The sequence below is a fragment of the Staurois parvus genome, unplaced genomic scaffold, assembly GCF_062004578.1.
Source record: "Staurois parvus isolate SC_StPar_1 unplaced genomic scaffold, SC_StPar_1.0 ptg001298l, whole genome shotgun sequence".
Lineage (NCBI taxonomy): Eukaryota > Metazoa > Chordata > Amphibia > Anura > Ranidae > Staurois > Staurois parvus.
In genome coordinates this window covers 77,423-105,000 of record NW_028319094.1, presented here as the reverse complement: position 1 = coordinate 105,000, position 27,578 = coordinate 77,423, and the positions used below count along the sequence as shown (strand labels likewise).

The window sequence follows — 27,578 nt, the reverse complement described above, 5'->3', positions numbered from 1 at the left end:
AGAGCAGGAAACAAGTCTTTAAAGCGGAACTTCCCCTTTTGGTGGAGCGCCGCTTTAATATTGAAACCCCTTGCAGATCTCAACTGAAGTGCGGGAAATGCAAACGGAATGTGGGTTTCCCGCACCGTGAACTGACCCTTACACAGGGAAGCCTGAGTTTGCAGAATCATGTGACAAAACTGGAGAATTTAAAAAAAAAAAAAAAGTTAAGTATACAGATCTTTTTTTATACAGGATATGCGGGATAGGCAGGAGGAGGGGGGATGGAACATTTATAGGAATAGTTAGTGTTCGGCTTTTCTTCCACTTTAAGTGATACCCTTATCACCATATTTTATTCAAAGTCACAGTATCACTGTATGACATCCTGATGCACTGCTGTGAATATCTCAGGCTTAGTTTCTCTGGCTGTCATGATCTTTTTAGAATTGTATCAGTGCACACTATGGAGGAGATTTACTAAATCTGGAGCACTCAGAATCTGGTGCAGCTGCGCATGGTAGCCAATCAGCTTCTAAAGAGGAGTTCCAGACGTTTTTGTGTTTTATTAAAAGTCAGCAGCTACAAAAACTGTAGCTGCTGACTTTTAATAAACACACACTTACCTGTCCCGGGGTCCAGCGATGTACTCACCCGCGCCATCCCTTCTCTCCTTCTGTCCTCCACAGCACCGGCATCACAGCTGTGAGCTCCAGGCTGTGACAGCTTGCGGCTTCATAGCCTGGTGCCCACTGCGCATGTGTGAGTCGTGCCGCACCTCCTGATTGGTCCGGCTGTCCTCTGGGACCTGTGAATGTTCCCAGGAGACTGCGGGAGCAAGGAGGGGGTGTCGAACTTCCGACTCACTTCACCACGGCGAACTGAGCCGCAAGTGGGAGTGGGTACATGTCAAAACCACGTACCCGCTCCCCCCGAAAAGGTGCCAAATATGGCAGTGGAGGAGGAGGCAAATAAGCGGAGCTTCCGCTTTTGAGTGGAACTCCGCTTTAAGCTTTGACAATAAAACCTGGAAGCTGATTGGTTTCTTCGCGGAGCTGCACCAGATTTTGCACTCCGTTTTCGTAAACAACCCCCCTATGAGCAACCTTATCTGCTGTCATCGGACTATATCTCCTAGATGCAGTAATGCAGTCCTATACCGAATGCCTCCTTCGCTTTACCCAAACAATATTTGAGCAAACAACTATCGCAGGCGTCATTCACTCTATTCCGTAAAAGGCTAAAATAAGCCTTTCTACATTACTGTCTTAGGCAGGCGGGAAAATGCTGTAAATTAAGAATGCTAGGTAGACTTGCACACAGTTTTTGAAGGAACATGGCAGGTATGTTGCTCCAAAGCACCGATCTTATGTGGATGTCGGCTGCTTCAAATCCTTCTGTTTCTTCATGTCACCCCACACAGACTCCATGATGTGGAGATCAGGACTTTTTGGAGGCCAAACCATCACTTCCAAGACTCCTTGTTCTTCTTTGCACTGAAGATAGTTCTTAATGACATTGACTATATGTTCTGGGTCATTGTCCTGCTGCAGAATAAATTTGGGACCAATCACATGCCTCCCTGATGGTGTGGCACGATGGACAAGTATCTGCCTGTATTTCTCAGCATTCAGGATCCTGACTAAATCTCCAACTCCATTTTCAGAAATGCATCCCCAAACTTGCAGGGAACCTCCACCATGCTTCACAATTGGCTGCAAACACTCATTATTGTACTGCTGTTCGACCCATTGCCAAAAAACTGCCTTTTGCTACAGCCCAATAGTTCAAATTTTGACTTATCAGTCCAGAGCACCTGCTGCCATTTTTCCTGCACCCCAGCTCCTATCATTTCCTGCATAGTTGAGTCATTTAGCCTTGTTTCCATGTTATATATATATATATATACAGTGAGGTCCATAAATATTGGGACATCGGCACAATTCTAACATTTTTGGCTCTATACACCACCACAATGGATTTGAAATGAAACGAACAAGATGGGCTTTAACTGCAGACTGTCAGCTTTAATTTGAGGCTATTTACATCCAAATCAGGTGAACGGTGTAGGAATTACAACAGTTTGCATATGTGCCTCCCACTTGTTAAGGGACCAAAAGTAATGGGACAATTGGCTTCTCATCTGTTCCATGGCCAGGTGTGTGTTATTCCCTCATTATCCCAATTACAATGAGCAGATAAAAGGTCCAGAGTTCATTTCAAGTGTGCTATTTGCATTTGGAATCTGTTGCTGTCAACTCTCAAGATGAGATCCAAAGAGCTGTCACTATCAGTGAAGCCATCATTAGGCTGAAAAAACAAAACAAACCCATCAGAGAGATAGCAAAAACATTAGGCGTGGCCAAAACAACTGTTTGGAACATTCTTAAAAAGAAGGAACGCACTGGTGAGCTCAGCAACACCAAAAGACCCGGAAGACCACGGAAAACAACTGTGGTGGATGAGCGAAGAATTCTTTCCCTGGTGAAGAAAACACCCTTCACAACAGTTGGCCAGATCAAGAACACTCTCCAGGAGGTAGGTGTATGTGTGTCAAAGTCACCAATCAAGAGAAGACTTCACCAGAGTGAATACAGAGGGTTCACCACAAGATGGAAACCATTGGTGAGCCTCAAAAACAGGAAGGCCAGATTAGAGTTTGCCAAACGACATGTAAAAAAGCCTTCACAGTTCTGGAACAACATCCTATGGACAGATGAGACCGACATCAACTTGTACCAGAGTGATGGGAAGAGAAGAGTATGGAGAAGGAACTGCTCATGGTCCTAAGCATACCACCTCATCAGTGATCATGGTGGTGGTAGTGTCATGGCGTGGGCATGTATGGCTGCCAATGGAACTGCTTCTCTTGTATTTATTGATGATGTGACTGCTGACAGAAGCAGCCGGATGAATTGTGAAGTGTTTCGGGAATATTATCTGCTCATATTCAGCCAAATGCTTCACAACTCATTGGACGCTTCACAGTGCAGATGGACAATGACCCAAAGCAGACTGCAAAAGCAACCAAAGAAGTGGAATGTTCTGCAATGGCCAAGTCCATCACCTGACCTGAATCCGATTGAGCATTTCACTTGCTGAAGACAAAACTGAAGGGAAAATGCCCCAAGAACAAGCAGGAACTGAAGACAGTTGCAGTAGAGGCCTGGCAGAGCATCACCAGTGATGAAACCCAGCGTCTGGTGATGTCTATGCGTTCCAGACTTCAGGCTGTCATTGACTGCAAAGGATTTGCAACCAAGTATTAAAAAGTGAAAGTCTGATTTATGATTATTATTCTGTCCCATTACTTTTGGTCCCTTAACAAGTGGGAGGCACATATGCAAACTGTTGTAATTCCTACACCGTTCATCTGATTTGGATGTAAATACCCTCAAATTAAAGCTGTCAGTCTACAGTTAAAGCACATCTTGTTCGTTTCATTTCAAATCCATTGTGGTGGTGTATAGAGCCAAAAATGTTAGAATTGTGTCGATGTCCCAATATTTATGGACCTGACAGTATAATATATACAGTATCTCACAGAAGTGAGTACACCCCTCACATTTTTTAAATATATGATCCCCTCCCTTCCGAGACTGGGCCGCAGGGCAGTATTCCAACATACCGACCCCAAACACACCTCCAAGACCACCACTGCCTTGCTAAAAAAGCTGAGGGTAAAGGTGATGGACTGGCCAAGCATGTCTCCAGACCAAAACCCTATTGAGCATCTGTGGGGCGTCCTCAAACAGAAGGTGGAGGAGCGCAAGGTCTCTAACATCCACCAGATCCGTGATGACGTCATGGAGGAGTGGAAGAGGACTCCAGTGGCAACCTGTGAAGCTCTGGTGACCTTCATGCCCAAGAAGGTTAAGGCAGTGCTGGAAAATAATGGCGGCCACACAAAATATTGACACTTTGGGCCCAATTTGGACCTTGTCACTTAGGGGTGGACTCACTTTTGTTGCCAGCGGTTTAGACATTAATGGCGGTGTGTTGAGTTATTTTGAGGGGACAGAAAATTTCCATGTTATACAAGCTGTACACTGACTACGTCACATTGTAGCAAAGTGTCATTTCTTCAGTGTTGTCACATGAAAAGAGAGAATCAAATATTTACAAAAATGCGAGGGGTGGACTCACTTCTGGGAGATTGTGTGTATGTATATATATATCTATATATATATATATATATATATGTGTATGTATGTATGTATATGTATATGTATGTATATATATGTATATGTATGTATATATGTATGTATATATACATATACATACACACAAAGTACATACACACACATATCAAATTCTAACATAGATGTCTATTTTTTTTTTTCCAGAATGAACATTTTTGTCCCTTCTGAGCTGAACGATTTTGAGTCTTTGATGCAGAGACTTGTTGTTAATCGCATGCTGATGCCACCAGCCGATTCTCCCATGGAGAGCATCACTGCACAGTATCCAGACTTTCACAATCGCTTTGTGGTGATGTGTGTTGAGCGTGGCCTCCAACATCTGCTGTACCCCTACCTAGATCATCACAGGTATCAGACGATCTCTTTTTTTTTTTTTTTACTGCATTTTAATGGCTTACTGAACATAAATTTCCAAGTTTACATCAATAATATTTTCTAAGTGTCTTAAAGGCATACTTTGCATTTACCAGAAAGCTGCCTTTGCAGATAAGGGGCATGTGCAGATGAAAACAAAACTGTGCAGCTTTGACTAAAGTTGCTTTATGTCCTTGCTGTACGTGTAGGCCATTTACGTACCTCGTGTAGCTTGACCTCATCTTCTGAAATTCGAATTTAAAATAGACTAAATTAGAATAGAAAAGTTTGGAATAGAATAGAAAGGAAGAACAGAATAGAGTAAAAAAGAACAGAATAGAAAGTTAAATAAAATCACATATAATAGAAAATAAAGGAATAAAATAGAAAATAAAAGAACAGAAAACAATAGAACATAATAAAAAATAGAATGAAATAGAATACAACCATCTTCCGAAATTCAAATTTCAAATCGAATAAATTTAGAATAGAATAGATTAGAATAAAGTAGTTTTAGAATAGAAAATAAAAGAACAGAATTGACAGCATATAACCATCTGCCAAAATTCGAATCAAATACATTTTTCAATTCGGTCAAATTGAATTCAATTCAACTGAATTCGGAAAATTGGAATTGAGTTCGAAAATGAATAAACAAAATGAAGTTAATTCCGAAAATGAATTTAACAAAAAGAAATTATTTAAAGAACGAAACAAAACAAATCTTTTTTTTTTCCTGCACGTCTATAAAGCAGTGCCCGCTTTTTGTTTTTTTTGTTTTTTTTTGTTCCCAGTGGCTGTCTAGGACTAATAAAGAGCATAGTAACCCTGTAGTCGTGGAATTATCCCTGGTTGGCTGTAATGGAAGTGTAGGCCGATTATGGAAGGGGCCTTATGATGGCTTCCACTTTGAGTTGCAGTGCTTACAGTTGCTGTAACGGAACCGGACCCCGACTGCGCTTGGGTACTTCCGTTAGACTCCCTCTTCCCCATCCGAACACCGACCACAGAAACCAGGAAATAGACTACTTTATTTGAAACTCGAACTGGCTTTTTATACACTCAGGAGACAAATCCCACCTCCCTGCAAAATGACACCGGGGCGGGGCAATCTACACTTAGCAACAAGACACGCCAGCAGACAGTCCCATCAGGAGTGAGGGCGGCTGGGGACACCCCCCCCCCACCACCACCACCAAGCCAATACACAAACACATACATCCCATAATAGTTTACTCCCAAGCAAGACACACAATATAACAATGGGATGCAACCACATGGCATTAAACAATTAACCCCCCACCCCAATATTAGGACAGATCACTCTGTACCCCTAACAGGCACAGGGTGACTTACACATAATAGGGATATGGAGAGCTGAGACAGGGGTCTCCCCACCTCTCCAAAGTGAGCTGTGTTCCATAGGCCCCCCACCCAAAGTGGCTCCCGTCACAGTTGCCATCTTTAGCCCTTACTCTGATTTATTTATACATTGCAAACAATAAGTAAGGGTGGATAATACAGATATTACTATGCACAGAATGTTTCCAGTGACATGTAATTACAGCTGCATAGTACAAATGTAACAGAAACATAGTAACAATAACAAGATGCAGTAAATAGGGACAGTGGAGAGACAGCCCTGCCTATATGAGTATACATTAAAGTCGAAAACAGTAGCAGGTAATGAGAATGAGAGAAGCAAACCAAATGTTGCCCTTTAACCTGAACTCCAGGAATGCAGCCAGTTTGCACTTTGTTTGGGATTACTAGGGGTTAAGTCCAACGAGGTGCATGTCACCTTGTGGACTTATCTGTTTAATTTAGAATTTACATTTTTACGAAGCAGTGGGAGCATAGCTCTCGCTATACCTCTGGCACTCCAACACTGGACGTTTTGGTCTCAGCTCCAGCAGTTGCAATGCCGCATGCAGCCATTGTCTCTGCCCCTCTCCTCCTCCTGCCCAATCACAGAGCGCTTTGTGTTGTCTGAACCACTTCACAAAATACGAAGGCTCCTGTGAATGCACAGGAGAATGGAGTGGTGCAGGCAGAGATGCTGTGTGTGAGAAGGCTATCCTCCTGGAGCTCCCTAAAACTGTCAGATGTATATTAAAGAGATGAGTCCACGAGGTGACGTGCAGCTTATTGGACTTAGCTCATAATATGCCAGCATTTTTTACAGATTGATTGAATTCCTGGAATTCATCTTTAAAGTGTTATTAAACCCCAGACCCTGCATTCACTATATCCGCTCTCCCCGGACCCCACATTCACTATATCCGCTCTCCCCGGACCCCACATTCACTATATCCGCTCTCCCCGGACCCCACATTCACTATATCCGCTCTCCCCGGACCCCGCATTCACTATATCCGCTCTCCCCGGACCCCGCATTCACTATATCCGCTCTCCCCGGACCCTGCATTCACTATATCCGCTCTCCCCGGACCCCGCATTCACTATATCCCCTCTCCCCGGACCCCGCATTCACTATATCCCCTCTCCCCGGACCCTGCATTCACTATATCCCCTCTCCCCGGACCCCGCATTCACTATATCCGCTCTCCCCGGACCCCGCATTCACTATATCCGCTCTCCGTGGACCCCGCATTCACTATATCCTCTCTCCCCGGACCCTGCATTCACTATATCCGCTGGCCCCGGACCCCGCATTCACTATATCCGCTCTCCCCGGACCCCGCATTCACTATATCCACTCTCCCCGGACCCCGCATTCACTATATCCGATCTCCCCGGACCCCGCATTCACTATATCCGCTCTCCCCGGACCCCGCATTCACTATATCCGCTCTCCCCGGATCCCGCATTCACTATATCCGCTCTCCCCGGACCCCGCATTCACTATATCCGCTCTCCCCGGATCCCGCATTCACTTTATCTGGTCTCCACGGACCCCGCATTCACTATATCCTCTCTCCCTGGACCCCGCATTTACTATATCAGCTCTCCCCGGACCCCGCATTTACAATATCCGCTCTCCCTGGACCCCGCATTCACTATATCAGCTCTCCCCGGACCCCGCATTCACTATATCCCCTCTCCCCGGACTCCGCATTCACTATATCCTCTCTCCCCGGACCCTGCATTCACTATATCTGCTCTCCACGGACCCCGCATTCACTATATCCGCTCTCCCCGGACCCTGCATTCACTATATCCTCTCTCCCCGGACCCCGCATTCACTATATCCTCTCTTCCCGGACCCTGCATTCACTATATCCGCTCTCCCCGGACCCTGCATTCACTATATCCGATCTCCCCGGACTCCGCATTCACTATATCCGCTCTCCCGGATCCCGCATTCACTATATCTGGTCTCCACGGACCCCGCATTCACTATATCCGCTCTCCCCGGACCCCGCATTCACTATATCCACTCTCCCCGGACTCCGCATTCACTATATCCGCTCTCCCCGGACCCCACATTCACTATATCCGATCTCCCCGGACCCCGCATTCACTATATCCGCTCTCCCCGGACCCCGCATTCACTATATCTGGTCTCCCCGGACCCCGCATTTACAATATCCGCTCTCTCTGGATCCAGCATTCATTATATTTTCTCTCCCCGGACCCCGCATTCACTATATCCGGTCTCCCCGGACCCCGCATTCACTATATCCGGTCTCCCCGGACCCCGCATTCACTATATCCGGTCTCCCCGGACCCCGCATTCACTATATCCGGTCTCCCCGGACCCCGCATTCACTATATCCGCTCTCCCCGGACCCCGCATTCACTATATCCGGTCTCCCCGGACCCCGCATTCACTATATCCGCTCTCCCCGGACCCCGCATTCACTATATCCGCTCTCCCCGGACCCCGCATTCACTATATCCGCTCTCCCCGGACCCCACATTCACTATATCCTCTCTCCCCGGACCCCGCATTTACAATATCCGCTCTCCCTGGACCCCGCATTCACTATATCAGCTCTCCCCGGACCCCGCATTCACTATATCCCCTCTCCCCGGACTCCGCATTCACTATATCCTCTCTCCCCGGACCCTGCATTCACTATATCTGCTCTCCACGGACCCCGCATTCACTATTACCGCTCTCCCCGGACCCTGCATTCACTATATCCTCTCTCCCCGGACCCCGCATTCACTATATCCTCTCTCCCCGGACCCTGCATTCACTATATCCGCTGTCCCCGGACCCCGCATTCACTATATCCGCTCTCCCCGGACCCCGCATTCACTATATCCGCTCTCCCCGGACCCCGCATTCACTATATCCGATCTCCCCGGACTCCGCATTCACTATATCCGCTCTCCCGGATCCCGCATTCACTATATCTGGTCTCCACGGACCCCGCATTCACTATATCCGCTCTCCCCGGACCCCGCATTCACTATATCCACTCTCCCCGGACTCCGCATTCACTATATCCGCTCTCCCCGGACCCCGCATTCACTATATCCGATCTCCCCGGACCCCGCATTCACTATATCCGCTCTCCCCGGACCCCGCATTCACTATATCTGGTCTCCCCGGACCCCGCATTCACTATATCCTCTCTCCCTGGACCCCGCATTTACTATATCAGCTCTCCCCGGACCCCGCATTTACAATATCCGCTCTCCCCAGACCCCGCATTTACAATATCCGCTCTCCCCGGACCCCGCATTTACTATATCAGCTCTCCCCGGACCCCACATTTACAATATCCGCTCTCTCTGGATCCAGCATTCATTATATTTTCTCTCCCCGGACCCCGCATTCACTATATCCGGTCTCCCCGGACCCCGCATTCACTATATCCGGTCTCCCCGGACCCCGCATTCACTATATCCGGTCTCCCCGGACCCCGCATTCACTATATCCGCTCTCCCCGGACCCCGCATTCACTATATCCGGTCTCCCCGGACCCCGCATTCACTATATCCGCTCTCCCCGGACCCCGCATTCACTATATCCGCTCTCCCCGGACCCCGCATTCACTATATCCGCTCTCCCCGGACCCCACATTCACTATATCCTCTCTCCCCAGACCCCGCATTCACTATATCCGCTCTCCCCGGACCCCGCATTCACTATATCCTCTCTCCCCGGACCCCGCATTCACTACATCCGGTCTCCCTGGACTACGCATTCACTATATCCGCTCTCCCCGGACCCCGCATTCACTATATCCGCTCTCCCCGGACCCCGCATTCACTATATCCGCTCTCCCCGGACCCCGCTTTCACTATATCCGCTCTCCCCGGACCCCGCATTCACTATATCCGCTCTCCCCGGACCCCGCATTCACTATATATCGGGTCTCCCACAGTACACAGAACATGGAAATGCAATTATTTTAGTAAATATGAACTGCTAAATCCATTTTCTCATCAGCAGTATATAGCAGTCTTGTGACTATTAGTTTCCAGCAGAGCACATGTTAAAGCCTGTAGGAGGAGTTTTATTTCTACTCTAGGAGGATGCAGAACCCCTGACCTCTGTCTGGACAGTGCTGATTGGCACTGTGCTGATCACATGCACTCTCCCAAGAAAAAAAAACCCTCTAGCAATACACACCAAACTGAGCATGTGCAGAGGGTCTCTATACGATATGTCTTATCAGGAGATAAGGGGGGGTTCACTGGAAGAAGAGGAGGATCAGAGAAGACAGGATCAAACCGCTTTTTTACACAATGCAGAGGATTAACCCCTTAGGTTCCACAGTGAGTATAACAAGCACGCTTTACTGCATCTACAGACTGATTGTACTGTTGGGGGTTCAGGAACACTTTAAAGCTGAATTAAACCTCTACATAATATTAGTACATTATGGCAGATCTTACCTGCCAAGGGATCCCCTCCCGTTCTGCGCTGTCAACTGTCACAATCACGTCCATCTTCTCCTGGTGGTCCTTTCATGTTTTGGACTCTTCTGCCACTTGATTGGCCGGGCCGTGAAGATGTCACTGCCACACATGACCACAGGAGTCGCATGCGCGACATCAAGCTGCCGATGTTCCTCACCCAAAGCGCCGTCGTGTTCGTAGCAGCGAGCTGTCTGTGATTTGGCGCACATGTGGTCTCTGAGGTCACTAATACAGTTTTCTCATTGCTGGCAGATTACAACCAGAGAATTGTTCTGTTCTGTCCGACACATCGTTACATGAGGCCCACCCCTGGTTTGGGTTTTTGGTGCATATTCGACAAGTCAGTGCTGATCCAAATGGTAAGTGGAATTTCGGCACCCAGACTACCTCGTCACATGACGCCTTTCCTGTGGATGAGGAAAACCCCGACTTGGTTTGCCTTTTGTCTTTGTTTTCTCAGATGCCAGTCGGATGTTTCATGCCAGCCTTTCCAACGCCCATGTACTGATGCCAGGCTACGAGCCCAGTCTGAGCAGCATGCTCCTGGAGGGACATACACTGCTGGCTCTGGCAACCAATATGTATGCCCCTGGTGGAATTGATGGGGTAAGATGTGTTTTTTTGCCAGTTACATACCCCCTGCCTCTTTTCCCCATTGAAATGACTGTGTTTTCTGTTTCTATAATTCCCCCCCCAGGTATTGCAGCAGCCGGAAGAGCCCAGCCTCTGCAAATGGAATGTGGACCCGGCATTGCTTAAGATGGCCCTGGCACCGTATCCCAAGCTCAAGGCAGCGCTGTTCCCCCAGCACCCACCGAACACACCAGCACCCCCTGACATCACGCTCTACCATCTCCTGCAGGTTCTGTATTAGGATCTCACATTGTGTGGTACATTCTCCATTAACCACTTCCCGTCCGGCCCATGTATATAAACGGCCGGACGGGAGCATTGCACCAGCGGGTGGCTGTTTATGAACGTCCACCCATTTCCCTGCCTGTGCACGCTCCCTGGGAGCATTCAGCACCGCAATCCGGTGCCCACTGTGTTCTCCAGACACAGCAGAACACCGATCGCTGTACGGGACCTCTGGCCAATCAGTGATCACATGAATTGGGACCTCACAATCAGTGATCACATGAATTGGGACCTCACAATCAGTGATCACATGAATTGGGACCTCACAATCAGTGATCACATGAATTGGGACCTCACAATCAGTGATCACATGAATTGGGACCTCACAATCAGTGCTCACATGAATTGGGACCTCACAATCAGTGCTCACATGAATTGGGACCTCACAATCAGTGATCACATGAATTGGTACCTCACAATCAGTGATCACATGAATTGTGACCTCACAATCAGTGATCACGTGAATTGGGACCTCACAATCAGTGATCACGTGAATTGGGACCTCACAATCAGTGATCACGTGAATTGGGACCTCACAATCAGTGACCACGTGAATTGGGACCTCACAATCGGCGATCACGTGAATTGGGACCTCACAATCGGTGATCACATGAATTGGGACCTCACAATCAGTGTTCACATGAATTGGGACCTCACAATCAGTGATTACAGGAATTGGGACCTCACAATCGGCGATCACGTGAATTGGGACCTCACAATCAGGGATCACGTGAATTGGGACCTCACAATCAGTGATCACGTGAATTGGGACCTCACAATCAGTGACCACGTGAATTGGGACCTCACAATCGGCGATCACGTGAATTGGGACCTCACAATCGGTGATCACATGAATTGGGACCTCACAATCAGTGTTCACATGAATTGGGACCTCACAATCAGTGATTACAGGAATTGGGACCTCACAATCGGCGATCACGTGAATTGGGACCTCACAATCAGGGATCACGTGAATTGGGACCTCACAATCAGTGATCACGTGAATTGGGACCTCACAATCAGTGATCACGTGAATTGGGACCTCACAATCAGTGATCACGTGAATTGGGACCTCACAATCAGTGACCACGTGAATTGGGACCTCACAATCAGTGACCACGTGAATTGGGACCTCACAATCAGTGACCACGTGAATTGGGACCTCACAATCAGTGATCACATGAATTGGGACCTCACAATCAGTGATCACATGAATTGGGACCTCACAATCAGTGATCACATGAATTGGGACCTCACAAGAATTGGGACCTCACAATCAGTGATCACTGATTGTGAGGTCCCAATTCATGTGATCACTGATTGTGAGGTCCCAATTCATGTGATCACATGAATTGGGACCTCACAATCAGTGATCACATGAATAGTAGTGAGCAAGATGTCACTTCCTGAAATCATTATAACATATCCTTTTTGTGATAAACCATATAAATCCCACATAAATCCCAAAATAAAATAAATTGCCACAAATAAAATTAATTAATGCAATCAGAATTATTACAATTAAATAAAAAATTGTGTCCAAATCAAATTCAATCCCAAATATGTCTCAAAATTCAAATATATCCAAATGTGTCCACTACCAAGGTCCCACATTTTCCACTTCAATCCAGTTGGAAGGAAATTGATCCTAAATATTCCATGAAAACCTCAAAAAAGTAAAAAGAAAAAATCCATAGTGCATTATCTTTTAAATATATATAAAACAACACTCCGCTCTGTGCAAAACGCAAAAAAACACTCTTAAAATAGTGCAAAAAAAAAAAAAAAACTATATAACTTTGTGTGCAAAAATTATATAAATATATACTTATTATTTAAATAAATAAATAAAATAAATGAAACCCAAAACGTGACAAACTCCGTGAACACTTCAATCACATATACACTCTTTGATCCAACCAGTTGTGAATTGTGATACTAGGTACTATTACCCCCTATAATCCAAAATAGTGATAATGGGTACTATTACCCTCTGGGAGTTATTCTCAAGCATAGGCTATCTTATGGAATCCATATCTTTCCATTCCTTCACTTCAGGGGTACTCCTCCAAAGTCCTCATAAGGAGGACAAGTCCTAAGAAGGCTCTTAGGCAAAATTCAAACCATAGAAACAAGTTTTATTCATGACTTACATTAAAAGAAAGGAACTTCCAGCTCACAACATTGCTCCCTCAATGGCTCTGTACTGGCTGAACAAACATTTGGTTGAAAACCATGTGTAAACAACCAACAAAATGGCCGCGGCGACACTTCCGGTTAGCGTGCGTGCGTCTTCCTGAAATCATTGCTTACTACTCCTATGCAGTACACCCATAGGATGTGGTGAAAGGCAGTTTTCTATTGGAGCCTATGTGTGTATAACTGGCTGTTTATCACATTTATTTATTAAAAACAATATTGCACTATGGAGGAAATTGTTTTTGTGTCTCACTAACATGATGCTGAGTGGAGAAGGTGGAGAGTAAGCGGTATTGCAGTATCATTCCCTTAAGGAAGCTGAAAGGAGTAGGAGTTGCTGAACAAAGGAGCATATGTGATACCTCTTTTTCCCTGTGATGAGGATGTACCCTTAAGGATCGGTTTGGGGTGATCCTAAAAGTGTGTTGGCCCCTAGGGTCAGTGTTTGGAGGTGAGCAGGCATTTCTGCTGGTTTGAGGATTTGACACCAGAGTGAAGATCACCAGTGCACCTCATCACCTGCGTGATTGTTTTTGTTGTTTGAAGATCACGCATATGTTTTGGACTATTATTTGGGGATATGAGGCATTGCTTAGTATTTACTTTGATGCATTGTTATTAACCGTTTCAATACCGGGCAATTTTCCCCCTTCCTGCCCAGGCCATTTTTCAGGTTTCAGCGCTCTCACACTTTGAATGACAATTGCGCGGTCATACAACACTGTACCCAAACTAAAATTTTATCATTTTCTTCACACAACTAGAGCTTTCTTTTGGTGGTATTTAATCACCGCCGGGGTTTTTATTTTTTGCTAAATTAACAAAAAAAGACCAAAAATTTTGAAAAAAAAACACATTTTTCTTTGTTTCTGTTATAAAAGTTTACAAATAAATAATTGTTCTTCATAAATTTAGGCCGAGATGTATTCTGCTACATGTCTTTGGTGAAAATAACCCAAATTAGGATGTATTATTTAGTTTGTAGGAAAGTTATAGAGTTCACAAACTATGGTATAGATCTGAATATTGATCAATCCTGAAGTACTGACGGCCAATCTAATTTCTTGAGGTCCAAGAATGTCAGAATAGTACTGAATAGTACAGATATCCCCCAAATGTCAGGACAGTACAGATACCCCCCAAATGTCAGGACAGTACAGATACCCCCCAAATGTCAGGACAGTACAGATATCCCCCAAATGTCAGGACGGTACAGATATCCCCCAAATGTCAGGACAGTACAGATATCCCCCAAATGTCAGAATAGTACAGATATCCCCAAATGACCCCTTTTAGCAGAGTAGACAGTCCGACGTACTTCATAAGAGGCATGGCGAGTTTTTTGAAGTTGTATTTTTTTGTCATAATTTTTCGGAAAATGAAAAAATGAAAAAAATTATTTTCACTATTTTTTTTTTTACATACTGTCACCAGTGCAGTACAGCGTCATCATATAACTGGCATGACTGGTGACAGTATGAAAAAAAAAAAAATATATATTTTTTTTTTTTTTTTTTTTTTTTTTTATTATATTTAATTTTTTATTACATTTTCTTTTTATTTTTTTAAAGATTTTTTTTCATATTTTACTATGACCAAAATAGTACAATGTTACGATAGTAACATTGTACTACTTTGGGGAAGTGATCAGTATTTTTTTTTTCTTTTTTTTTACACAATTTGCTTATAGCAAAGAATTACTTTGCTATAAGCAAGCATTTACCTGAATGAAATCGATTCATTCAGCTTTTTTTTTTTTTTTTTTTTTTGGTGCTTAGCTGTGATTTGGTCACAGCTAATCACATGACATGTGCATGTGATTAGCTGTGACCATTCACAGCTAGGCACTAGTATACAATGGATGGCATCATGAATGAAGCCATCCATTGTATACAACTGTCATGTGACCTGCTGTGATTGGTCACAGCAGGTCACATGGTACCAGCAACGGGAGCCGGTACTCGGATCTGTCATCGGCCGTGTCCGAGGTGCACGGCCGGTGACAGATCGCACTGCTGCGCCGCTCTGCACTAGCGCAAACGGCGCATGTGCGGGAGCACGCCAAATGGCGTGCACCCGGAATGCAGATACACATCTGAAGCCGCCAGACGGCCATTGGCCGGGCGGCTAATGGTTAAGGCGCTATATTCAATTGTTTTATTAAGCACTACAAACACTGATATAATTTCCCCTTTTTTACAAGGGACCACGATTGTATAATCACCATATTTAACCCGTTTATGGGTATAATAAGGGGGGTATTTACTTTATTTTATCTATCACGGAGTATTAGCACAAGTGTTTATTGTGGACATCACCAGATTGCACTTTAATGGATCCATAAGAGATCAGAGCACAGTGTGTTTGTATATTTCCTATCACTTTAATTAGTATTATTATTATTATTATTATTATCATTATTACTGTTATTATTTTTTCATAGTCACTGTTTATTATTAGTTATTATTAGCGCTTCACTAAGTTTATATATAAATATGTCACTTCTGACATCATTGCTTACTACGTGTGAAATCTGTGAATGATCACAGAGATCACATGGTACAGGGCCATTCACAACAGCCTTGTACCATGTGACAAGCTGTGACCAATCACAGCTCACACAGTATTTCTCAGTGGCTGCAGGAATGCAGCCAGAGAGAAGGAGAAATGATTGCTTTTATAGCCTTTATGGGTGTAAAAGCAATCAGTGTAAAAAAAAAAAAATCTTCACCCCCCCACAAGTAGTACAGTGTCACTATGGTTAATATGCTAGGGTGACAGTATGTTAAAAAAAAATACACAATATAATAAAAAATACATAAATAAATAAAAATGTAAAAAAAATTTAGAAAAATTATAATTTTTGGTTCTAAACTAATTTGGGTTTTTTTTTTTTTTTTACTAAAAAGATAACGGAATACATTTTGGCCAAGATTTATGAATAAAGATTATTTATTTGCAAGATTTTATAAGAAAACCACTTTTTTTCAAAATGTTTGGACATTTTATTTATATAGAAAAAAAATAAAAATCCCAGCGGTGAATAAATACCACCAAAATAAAGTTTTATCTGTCTCAAAAAAAATGCTAAAAAATTCAATGGGTGCGGTGTTGCATGACCGCGCAATTGTCATTCAAACTGTGATAGCACTGAAAGCTGAAAATTGGCCTGGACAGGAAGGGGGTGAAAGTGTCCGGACTGGAAGGGGGTGAAAGTGTCCGGACTGGAAGGGGGTGAAAGTGTCCGGACTGGAAGGGGGTGAAAGTGTCCGGACTGGAAGGGGGTGAAAGTGTCCGGACTGGAAGGGGGTGAAAGTGTCCGGACTGGAAGGGGGTGACAGTGTCCGGACTGGAAGGGGGTGAAAGTGTCCGGACTGGAAGGGGGGGAAAGTGTCCGGACTGGAAGGGGGGGAAAGTGTCCGGACTGGAAGGGGGGGAAAGTGTCCGGACTGGAAGGGGGGGAAAGCGTCCGGACTGGAAGAGGGTGAAAGTTTCCGGACAGGAAGGGGGTAAAAGTGTCCGGACTGGAAGGGGGGGGAAAGTGTCCAGACTGGAAGGGTGGGAAAGTGTCCGGACTGGAAGGGGGGGAAAGTGTCCGGACTGGAAGGGGGGGAAAGCGACCGGAATGGAAGAGGGTAAAAGTGTCCGGACAGGAAGGGGGGGAAAGTGTCCGGACTGGAAGGGGTTGAAAGTGTCCGGACTGGAAGGGGAGTGAAAGTGTCCGGACTGGAAGGGGTTGAAAGTGTCCGGACTGGAAGGGGAGTGAAAGTGTCCGGACTGGAAGGGGTTGAAAGTGTCCGGACTGGAAGGGGGGGAAAGTGTCCGGACTGGAAGGGGAGTGAAAGTGTCCGGACTGAAAGGGGTTGAAAGTGTCCGGACTGGAAGGGGGTGACAGTGTCCGGACTGGAAGGGGGTGACAGTGTCCGGACTGGAAGGGGGTGAAAGTGTCCGGACTGGAAGGGGGGGAAAGTATCCGGACTGGAAGGGGGTGAAAGTGTCCGGACTGGAAGGGGGTGAAAGTGTCCGGACTGGAAGGGGGTGAAAGTGTCCGGACTGGAAGGGGGTGAAAGTGTCCAGACTGGAAGGGGGTGAAAGTGTCCAGACTGGAAGGGGGGGAAAGCGTCCGGACTGGAAGAGGGTGAAAGTGTCCGGACAGGAAGGGGGTAAAAGTGTCCGGACTGGAAGGGGGGGAAAGCGTCCGGACTGGAAGGGTGGGAAAGTGTCCGGACTGGAAGGGTGGGAAAGTGTCCGGACGGGAAGGGGGGGAAAGTGTCCGGACTGGAAGGGGGGTAAAGTGTCTGGACTGGAAGGGGGTGAAAGTGTCTGGACTGGAAGGGGGGTAAAGTGTCTGGACTGGAAGGGGGGTAAAGTGTCCGGACTGGAAAGGGGGTAAAGTGTCCGGATGGGAAGGGGGGTGAAAGTGTCCGGACTGGAAGGGGGTGAAAGTGTCCGGACTGGAAGGGGGGTGAAAGTGTCCGGACTGGAAGGGGGGTGAAAGCGTCCTGACAGGAAGGGGGTGATTGTGTCTGGACTAGAAGTGGTTAAAACAAATAGAAAATCATCACACGGGGCATCTGCCAAGCTTCGTTAAAGCTTCACAGAAGCATCGAAAACACATAAAAAAAGTACGTTAAAGCGGTAGGCGCTTTAATATGTGCTGAAGTCAAAACGCAGCTGAGGTTCCCAGTACGGTTGCGTTTCCCAGTGCGGGCGGCGTGCCATTAGAACTAATACACCCACCCGCGGGTCCGCATTTCTCTGTGCGGGTGGTGCAGCTGCACGGATTTTCACGGATCCGCAGTGGCACCACCCGCACATATGTCCCATTTATTTAATCGATCACGCAGTGCCTATGTCAACCCCTCTGACTCTATGTACATACCTTTTGTAAATGTTTCCCTGTTTTCAGATGTCTAATAATGCTGTTATCGATGTTCCTTGCAGTCTCTGCCCCCTTTCCACCCATCAAAATTCTTCACGTGGCAGCCTACCAACCCCTTTGCATCAGGAGGTATGTCATCCATTCAGTAGAAATACTCATGGATAAGATCAGCGGACTATAACACACGGTCTGTTTTTAGATATCAGTACGGAGCTTCCCCACTTCTCCTGCCCGCGGCTGGTCAGTAAATACGCAATACAGGAGCAGCTGGATCTTTTCTTCTACTTGCGCAGTGGCCGGCCGTCGATGGCATTCTACACTTTCATCGTGAACAAGCTAGTGAGAAGCAAAGATCCTCAACAGTTGTAAGTTAAAGTGGTTGTAAACCTCAGACATGAAATCCAAACAAAGATATGAATTATGAACAAAGCATATTATTATTATTATTATTATTCAGGATTTATGGCACCAACAGTTTGCTCAGCGCTTTACAATATAAGGGGGGCGGTACAATTACAATACATTTCAGTACAGAAGGAATAGGAGGGCCCGGTTCGTGGAGCTTACAATCTAAAGGAAGGGGGAGGTGATACAAAAGGTGATAGCTGCGGGGGATGATCTGGTGGAGGTGATTCAAGTACAGTTCTTCGGTGGAGGTGTGGTAGGTTTCCCTGAAGAAGTGAGTTTTCAGTTGGTTTTGTTTAGCAAAAAATAAAAAAAACCAAGGTTATTAAATACTACCAAAATAAAGCTCTGTCTGTCTCAAAAAAATGAATAAAATTTCAAATGGGTACAGTGTTGCATGACCACGCAATTGTCATTCAAAGTGTGACAGCGCTGAAAGCTGAAAATGGGCCTGGGCAGGAAGGGGGTATAAGTGCCCGGTAGGCGAGGGGTTAAATGCAAACATTTTCTGTGGTCTAATTTATTTTCCGTTATCACCTCTACGTTTGGTCTTAACCTTTCCATTCTTTATTCTTGGTAAACACCTGGTTGATCCTGCCATTTCCATGGACTTTGCTGTAGGTAGTGGCAAAGTAATAGCAGCCGATCATCTGGCTACTCTGTTGCCACTCCCACTGCGCTTGCTCTGCCATTTCCCTGTATTGGAGGTATTCATTTCTACTCATAGATCCTATCAGGATACTATCATACTCACATAGATTCCTATGAAGATACTATCATACTCGCTCATAGATCCTATGAAGATACTATCATACTCACTCATAGATCCTATGAAGATACTATCATACTCACTCATACATCATATACTATCGTACTCGCTCATAGATCCTATCAGGATACTATCGTACTCGCTCATAGATCCTATCAGGATATTATCATACTCATAGATCCTATCAGGATACTATCATACTCGCTCATAGATCCTATCAGGATACTATCATACTCACTCATAGATCCTATCAGGATACTATCGTACTCGCTCATAGATCCTATCAGGATACTATCGTACTCATAGGTCCTATCAGGATACTATCATACTCGCTCATAGATCCTATCAGGATACTATCATACTCATAGGTCCTATCAGGATACTATCGTACTCACTCATAGATCCTATCAGGATATTATCATACTCATAGATCCTATCAGGATACTATCATACTCACTCATAGATCCTATCAGGATATTATCATACTCATAGATCCTATCAGGATACTATCATACTTGCTCATAGATCCTATCAGGATACTATCATACTCGCTCATAGATCCTATCAGGATGCTATCATACTCACTCATAGATCCTATCAGGATACTATCATACTCATAGATCCTATCAGGATACTATCATACTCACTCATAGATCCTATCAGGATACTATCATACTCACTCATAGTTCCTATCAGGATACTATCATACTCATAGATCCTATCAGGATACTATCATACTCACTCATAGATCCTATCAGGATACTATCATACTCATAGATCCTATCAGGATACTATCATACTCACTCATAGATCCTATCAGGATACTATCATACTCACTCATAGATCCTATCAGGATACTATCATACTCATAGATCCTATCAGGATACTATCGTACTCACTCATAGATCCTATCAGGATACTATCATACTCGCTCATAGATCCTATCAGGATACTATCGTACTCACTCATAGATGCTATCAGGATCAATTGGGCACATTAGTCTTGTTTGTGGACTTTTCTGGATATTTTTTCACTACTATAGATTTATCAGGATTTATGTACACACGTTTGTGTGAATACTATTGACCACTTTGGTGTATCTCTTATTTTATTCACCTTTTCGGATCTCGGAGAGATCGTATTTCACATTTATATTTCACATTATATACAGCACTTGGGAGGTTTATATATTTATTGCTTATCTCATTATTTATGTGACATTTATATATATATATACGGTTTTACATATATGTGTGTATTATTATTATTATACAGTATTTATAAAGCGCCAACAGCTTGCTCAGCTCTGTACATTACAATGGGAGACAATACATGAGACAGTACAGTAACAATACAATACATGAGGGGATCGAGGGCCCTGCTCCTTGGAGCTTACACTCTAGGAGGGAGGGGATGGTGGTACAGGAGGAGATAGCTGTGGGGGATGGAGTGGTAGAAAGAGTGGAGGAGGTCGGGAATTAGCAGGGGGTGGGGTAGGCTTCCCTGAAGAGATGGGTTTTCAGGGTGCGACTAAAGGTGAGGAGAGTAGGAGACAGTCTGATGGATTGGGGTAGGGAGTTCCAGAGGATGGGGGAAGCCCTGGAGAAGTCCTGGATATGGGTTATGTCAGGAGGAGACCAGGGAACTGGAGAGTAGGAGGTCTTGTGAGGAGCGGAGTGTGCGTGTTGGGCGGTACTTGGATATCAGGTCAGTGATGTAGTTCGGGGCAGTATTATGAACAGCTTTGTACGTCAGTGTTAGGATTTTGAATTTGATCCGTTGGGCAATCAGAAGCCAGTGGAGGGATTAGCAGAAGGGGGTGGTGGATACGGAGTGGTTAGTAAGGTGGATGAGTCTGGCCGTAGAATTCAGGATAGACTGAAGCGGGGATAGCCTGTGGCGAGGCAGGCCGGCGAGGAGGGAGTTACAGTAGTCAAGTCGTGATATGATGAGGGAGTGGATGAGTTGCTTAGTGGTTTCTGGGGTTAGGAACGTGCAGATTTTGGAGATGTTGTGGAGGTGGAGTCTGCATGTATTTGTCAGCGATTGGACCTGGGATTGGAAGGACAGATTGGAGTCTAAAATGACACCTAGTACTCAGGCTTGAGGGGAGGGGCTGATGGTGGCATTGTTGGTCGTGATGGAGAGGTCAGGGGGGGGGCGGGCTGGGGTGAAAACTAGGAGCTCGGTTTTGGAAAGGTTTAATTTGAGGAAGTGGCGTGACATCCGGTCTGATATGTCGTTCAGAAGGCAAGTGATTCGGGCGGAGACTGAAGGGGTGAGGCGAGGGGTATTGCACATACACATTTTTTTTAGTAGCGCCACATAATTTTTTCTGTGTTTTTCATTTGAGATCATCAGGCATATGCAGGGTGGACTGACCATTTGGAAACTCGGGCACTGCCCGAGGCCCTGGGGTCAGTAGGGGGCCCCATGAGATGTACTTGTACTTGATTTACATTTTTCAAGTTTCTCTTTCATAACGATTTCTTCATTTATCTCACAGGATCCAGCAGGCTGCTGAAGATGTCTACGTGTTGGCCCTGTCCTCTTTTAGCGTTCCCCCTATCGTCGCTTCTTGCGTTTGCTTTCTCGAGCTCCTTGGAGTCAGTAGTCACAAGTTACGGGTGGATGTCAATGTGGCCAACCTTATCCTGAAGCATGTTGCATCTAATCTGGAGGAACCGGCGCATAAATCCTATACGCAGGAATTAGGTATTCTCCTTCACGGTGGTGAATTTTTTTGCAATTTTTTGTACATTTTCCTTTCATTTGTATATTTATTTCTGTTCATCAGTGAGACAGATTGTTTGTAAGAACAAAGAAGGCCGAAGGCAGAACTTTAATGCAATCTATACCTTCTGCAAGCAGCTTCCTCTCCCTGGACCCCCTTATACCTACCTGAGGCCGATCTCGATCCAGCAATGTGCATGAGAGCTGAGGCTCTCTTGGCTCTCTCTCTCCTTATTGGCTCAGACATAGCAGTGGTGCTGCTGTCAGTCACAGCCAGTGAGTGACTGGGAGCGGGGTGGATCTGCGCTCTGTGTGTCTAAGGGCTCGTGTACACTTGTGTTTTTTGAAGCTTTAATGAAGCTTGGCAAATGCCCTGTGTGTGATGATTTTCTATTTCTTTTAAAGAGGCCCAGTGGAACTCCATCTGATTAGTACCCTCATTCAGCAAACCCTCCGCTCATTAGAACCCCCGTTCAGCAGAACCTCCGCTCATTAGTACCCCCATTCAGCAGACCCTCAGCTTATTAGTACCCCCGTTCAGCAGACTCTGAGCTTATTAAAACCCCCGTTCAGCAGAACCTCAACTCAGTAGTACCCCTGTTCAGCAGACCCTCAGCTTATAAGAACCCCCGTTCAGCAGAACCACAGCTCATTAGTACCCCCATTCAGCAGAACCTCAGCTTATTAGAATCCCCGTTCAGCAGACCCTCAGATTATTAGAATCCCCCTTTCGCAGACCCTCAGCTTATTAGAACCCCCGTTCAGCAGACCCTCAGCTTATTAGAACCCCCATTCAGCAGACCCTCAGATTATTAGAACCCCAGTTTAGCAGATCCCCAGCTTATTCGTACCCTCTTTCAGCAGATCCCCAGCTTATTAGTACCCTCGTTCAGCAGATCCCCTGCTCAGTAGTACCCCCCAGTGCATCCTGAGATATCCCATACCTACAATACATCCAAAACAAAGCGAAGCTAACTCTGAATAAAAGCCTCCCAAAAGTTGCAGGTGCTGTAAGCGAGGGTTGTCATAGACTTCTATGGAGGCTTTGGAGATGCTTTGAAGCACCAAGAAAGCGACATGAAGTGTAATTTTTTTTAAGCAAACCAAAAGCAACGTGTGATCAAGACTGTAAGGTAACTATTTTATTTAGCGACAGGAGCTTTGATTTCCAATGCCACATACTGAAGCAAATGTAAACGAGCCGAACACACAGAGCCTGTTTGGGAGTGAGCACACACGAGAGGCAGCCGAATTTGTGTCTAATTGTGTCACTAAATGTTCATTGCAGTGAGTTTTTGTTAAAGGATAAGATCACCTTCCTAACATGTTACACCCATATTTATGAATGCACCGCCCCACGCTTTGACAGCTAGCAGCGGACCTTCTCCCCCCTCGCTAGCTGTCAATTTTTGTTTCGGATTTCAATGGTTTTTGGTAATTTTTTAATTAATTTTAAACATTTTAACCCCCCTGGCGGTATTGCCGAGTGTAGCTCAGGGTTAACTTTCAGTACCAAAAGCGGTAACCCCCCCCCCCCCAGAGCTACACTCAGGAATACACTGCAGTGTTGCTCAGGGATTCCCTCTTGCACTTACCTTGTGCTTCGCTCCTGCAATGTCCCCCCTGCAGTGTCCCCGGCAATGTCCTCCGACCGATGCCGGTATCTGTCTTCCGGGTTCTGTTCCCTGCAAGTGTCGGAACGTACGGGGGACAGAACTGGCGGGAAATTCAAAAATTTTAAAAGTGACATTCACTCAATACACTAAAATCACATAGTAGAACATTCCTGTATCAAACCATTTCACATACATTTTGTCCCGAGTGCTTTGTCCGGCGCCCTGCCTGCATTTTTACTGTTCTTTCTGCCTGGAAACTGAGAAACGTCCATGGCGTCCAAAAAGCGTCCCTTTAGGTCAGACGCGGTTTTAGACCGGCTAGAGAACAGCGATAGTAAATCAGAACCACTTGCAGAATTGAGTGATAATGATTGGTGGGGGAAATTCCTCATCAGACACTGAAAACGATTCTGCGACTGAGCTCAGCGATGTGCGAACTTGGCGCTCTATTTCACATTTCAGTGTTTTTGGTTTGATTAGATTATTGAATTAAATTTATTATTATATTATTATTTTTTATGATTATTTATTAAATTATAATTTATGATTTTGTGTTTCAAATTTTATCCTCCCCGGGATGTTTAATAGACTCTTGTCCAGACAGATATCAGTGAGTTATTCCTAAAAATTACAGGCCTACAATAAAAAAAAACAACATATTTCCATGCAAAAAAAAATGTACCGCTTTGAGCACAGAAATACTGACATCATCAGACCGCTAGGGAGGTTTAAGTTTGATGGGTGCGCACCGCAACAGCGTGCCAAACACTTTGCTCATGGAGGTTATGGTGCAATTTCTTTTTTTAATACCAATTCCCACTGCTGCCTTCTGCACCTCCCAGTCACTGCCATACCTCCCTCTGTAAAACAATCCACTGTGTATTGCTTTTCAGAGGGTGGTAAGCATTACCATGAGTGTGAAAGAAGCCTCCTAGATCACTGGGCCAGCTAGCGGGCTTTAGTTTTCAATTTTCTGTCACCAAGATAATAAAATGAAGAAATATATAGTTATTCTGGTTATGTCTGCCTAATTCCTGCAATGGTTTGTCTTCTGTTTTTGATAAAGGCCACAGATTATTAAAGCTAGTAGACGATGAGGCCGAGGCTGCTAAAGATCTTTTAACGAGCTTGGAGGAGGTAGTGGCTGTGGATCTGGAAAAAGAGGACAGGTATGTAACATCGCACACTGGCTAAATGGCACTCCCTGGGAGTCCGGAGGACAGTGGAACACCGATCGCCGTACGGGACATCTGTGTGAGGTTCCGATCATGTGATCACTGATTGGCCAGTCTGCCCTGCAGTAAATGGGTCATGGGTTCGATTCCCGACCATGGCGCCTCGTGCATGGAGTTTGCATGTTCTCCCTGTGCTTGCTTGGGTTTCCTCCAGGTGCTCCGTTTTCCTCCCACACTCCAAAGACATGCTGGTAGGTTAATTGGATCCTGTCTAAATTGTCCCTAGTATGTGTATTTATGAATGTGAGTTAGGGACCTTAGATTGTACGCTCCTCGGGGGCGGGGACAGATGTGAATGTACAATATATATGTGTAAAACGCTGTGTAAATTGACAGCGCTATATAAGTATCTGAAATAAATAAATATTTCGCGATCTGGTGCCTGCTGTGTCCTCTGGACACAGTCGAACACGGATTGTCAAACGGGACCTCTGTGCGAGGTCCCGATCATGTGATCCCTGATTGGCCAATCAGTGATCACATGCAGAGTAGTAAGCAAGATGTCACTTCTGACATCATTGCTTACTACGTGTGAAATCTATGAATGATCACAGAGGTCACATGGTACAGGGCCATTCACAACAGACTTGTACCATGTGACAAGCTGTGACGAATCACAGCTGTCACAGTATTTCTCAATGGCTGCAGGAATGCAGCCAGAGAGAAGGAGAAATGATTGCTTTTATAGCCTTTATGGGTGTAAAAGCAATCAGTGTAAAAAAAAAAAAAATCTTCATCACCCCCCACAAGTAGTACAGTGTCAGTATGGTAACACTGTACTGCTAGGGTGACAGTATGTAGAAGAAAAAAAAACATAAATAATAATATAAAAATGTAAAAAAAATGTTTAAAAATGATAATTTTTTGTTATAAACTTATTTTGGTTATTGTTTTTTTTACTAAAAAGATAACGGAATAAATTTTGGCCAAGATTATGAAATATTATTTATTTGCAAAATTTTATAAGAAAAACACTTTTTTTCAAAAAATTTTGGACATTTTCATTTACATAGCAAAAAAAAAATAAAAATCCCAGCTGTGAATAAATACCACCAAAATATAAAGCTTTATCTGTCTAAAAAAAAATGCTAAAAAATTCATATGGGTACAGTGTTGTATGACCGCGCAATTGTTATTCAAAGTGTGATAGCGCTGAAAGCTGAAAATTGGCCTGGACTAGAAGGGGGTGAAAGTGTCCGGACTAGAAGGGGGTGAAATTGTCCGGACTGGAAGGGGGTGAAAGTCTCCCCCCACCTAATTCCTAGGCTAACTAACCTGTGTAAAAAAAAAAAAAAAAAAAAAGATCTATATACTTACCTTTTCTTTATCCCGTTCCGGTCCAGTCATGTGATCTGGCTCCTCTGTGTCAGCCAGTGCCGGCTGCAGGGGAGAGGAGAAATCATTTGACTGGAGACTCCGAGAGCGATGATGTCACCCATTTCCCAGACATTCTCAGAGCTCCCTCCTCTCCCCTGCAGCCACTGTTGGCTGACACAGGGGAGCCAGATCACATGACCGAACTAGAGCAGGCTGTACCCACATGGAAGAAAAATATATTTTTAAAAAATTCTTCCCAGATATATTTACATATATTTGAAATACTACAATTTTGTCCATATTCAATATATTTCAAAATATATATCAATAAATATATATTTTATATATATATATATATATAATATTTATATTTTATATATATATATATATATATATATATATATATATATATATATATATATATACACTGTATGTTGAAATGCGTTTTTATTGCAAGCTATATGAAAAATATTTTTAAAAATACATTTTCAAATATACTGTATGTCTTTAAAAATACAAATCTACATTTTTGGAATGCATTTACAAATATATGTAAAATTATATGTTTAAAAGAATCTGAAGAATATATTTAAAAAAAATATTTAAAAAAATATTTTTCATATATTTTGTAATATATAAAAAAATTTCAACATGCAGATCACATGACTGGACTGGAGCGGGATGAAAAAAGGTAAGTAGTCATGTGATTGGCTCCCCTGTGTCAGGCAGCGCCGGCTGCAGGTGAGAGGAGAAATCATTTGACAATGGCTGGAGACTCCGGGAGCGATGATGTCACCCATAGGCTCCCATATCCTAGACATTGTCAGAGCTCCCTCCTCTCCCCTGAAGCTGCTGTTGGCTGACACAGGGGAGCCAGATCACATGACCGGACCTGAACCCACATGAAAGAAAAATATATTTTAAAAATATTCTTACCAAATATATTGACATATATTTGAAATACTACAATTTTGTCCATATTCAATAAATTTCAAAATATATTTCAATAAATCTAAATTTTATATATATATATATATATATATATATATATATATATATATATATATATATATACATATATATATACTGCATGTTGAAATGCATTTTTTGTATAGTACAAAATATATG

At 44.3% G+C, this 27,578-nt stretch overlaps 1 protein-coding gene across 1 annotated transcript in view; it reads left to right on the top strand.

The window, feature by feature from the left end:
* The window catches only part of SPG11 (SPG11 vesicle trafficking associated, spatacsin), a 162,486-nt gene that overhangs the window by 64,022 nt on the left and 70,886 nt on the right, over positions 1–27,578 (top strand). Inside the window, exons 17-24 of the mRNA XM_089660972.1 lie at positions 4,326–4,529; positions 10,629–10,735; positions 10,837–10,982; positions 11,074–11,238; positions 18,438–18,504; positions 18,575–18,740; positions 22,056–22,264; positions 24,965–25,067. Coding sequence (XP_089517098.1) covers positions 4,326–4,529; positions 10,629–10,735; positions 10,837–10,982; positions 11,074–11,238; positions 18,438–18,504; positions 18,575–18,740; positions 22,056–22,264; positions 24,965–25,067 — 1,167 coding nt within the window. The remainder of the gene's footprint in view (positions 1–4,325; positions 4,530–10,628; positions 10,736–10,836; positions 10,983–11,073; positions 11,239–18,437; positions 18,505–18,574; positions 18,741–22,055; positions 22,265–24,964; positions 25,068–27,578) is intronic.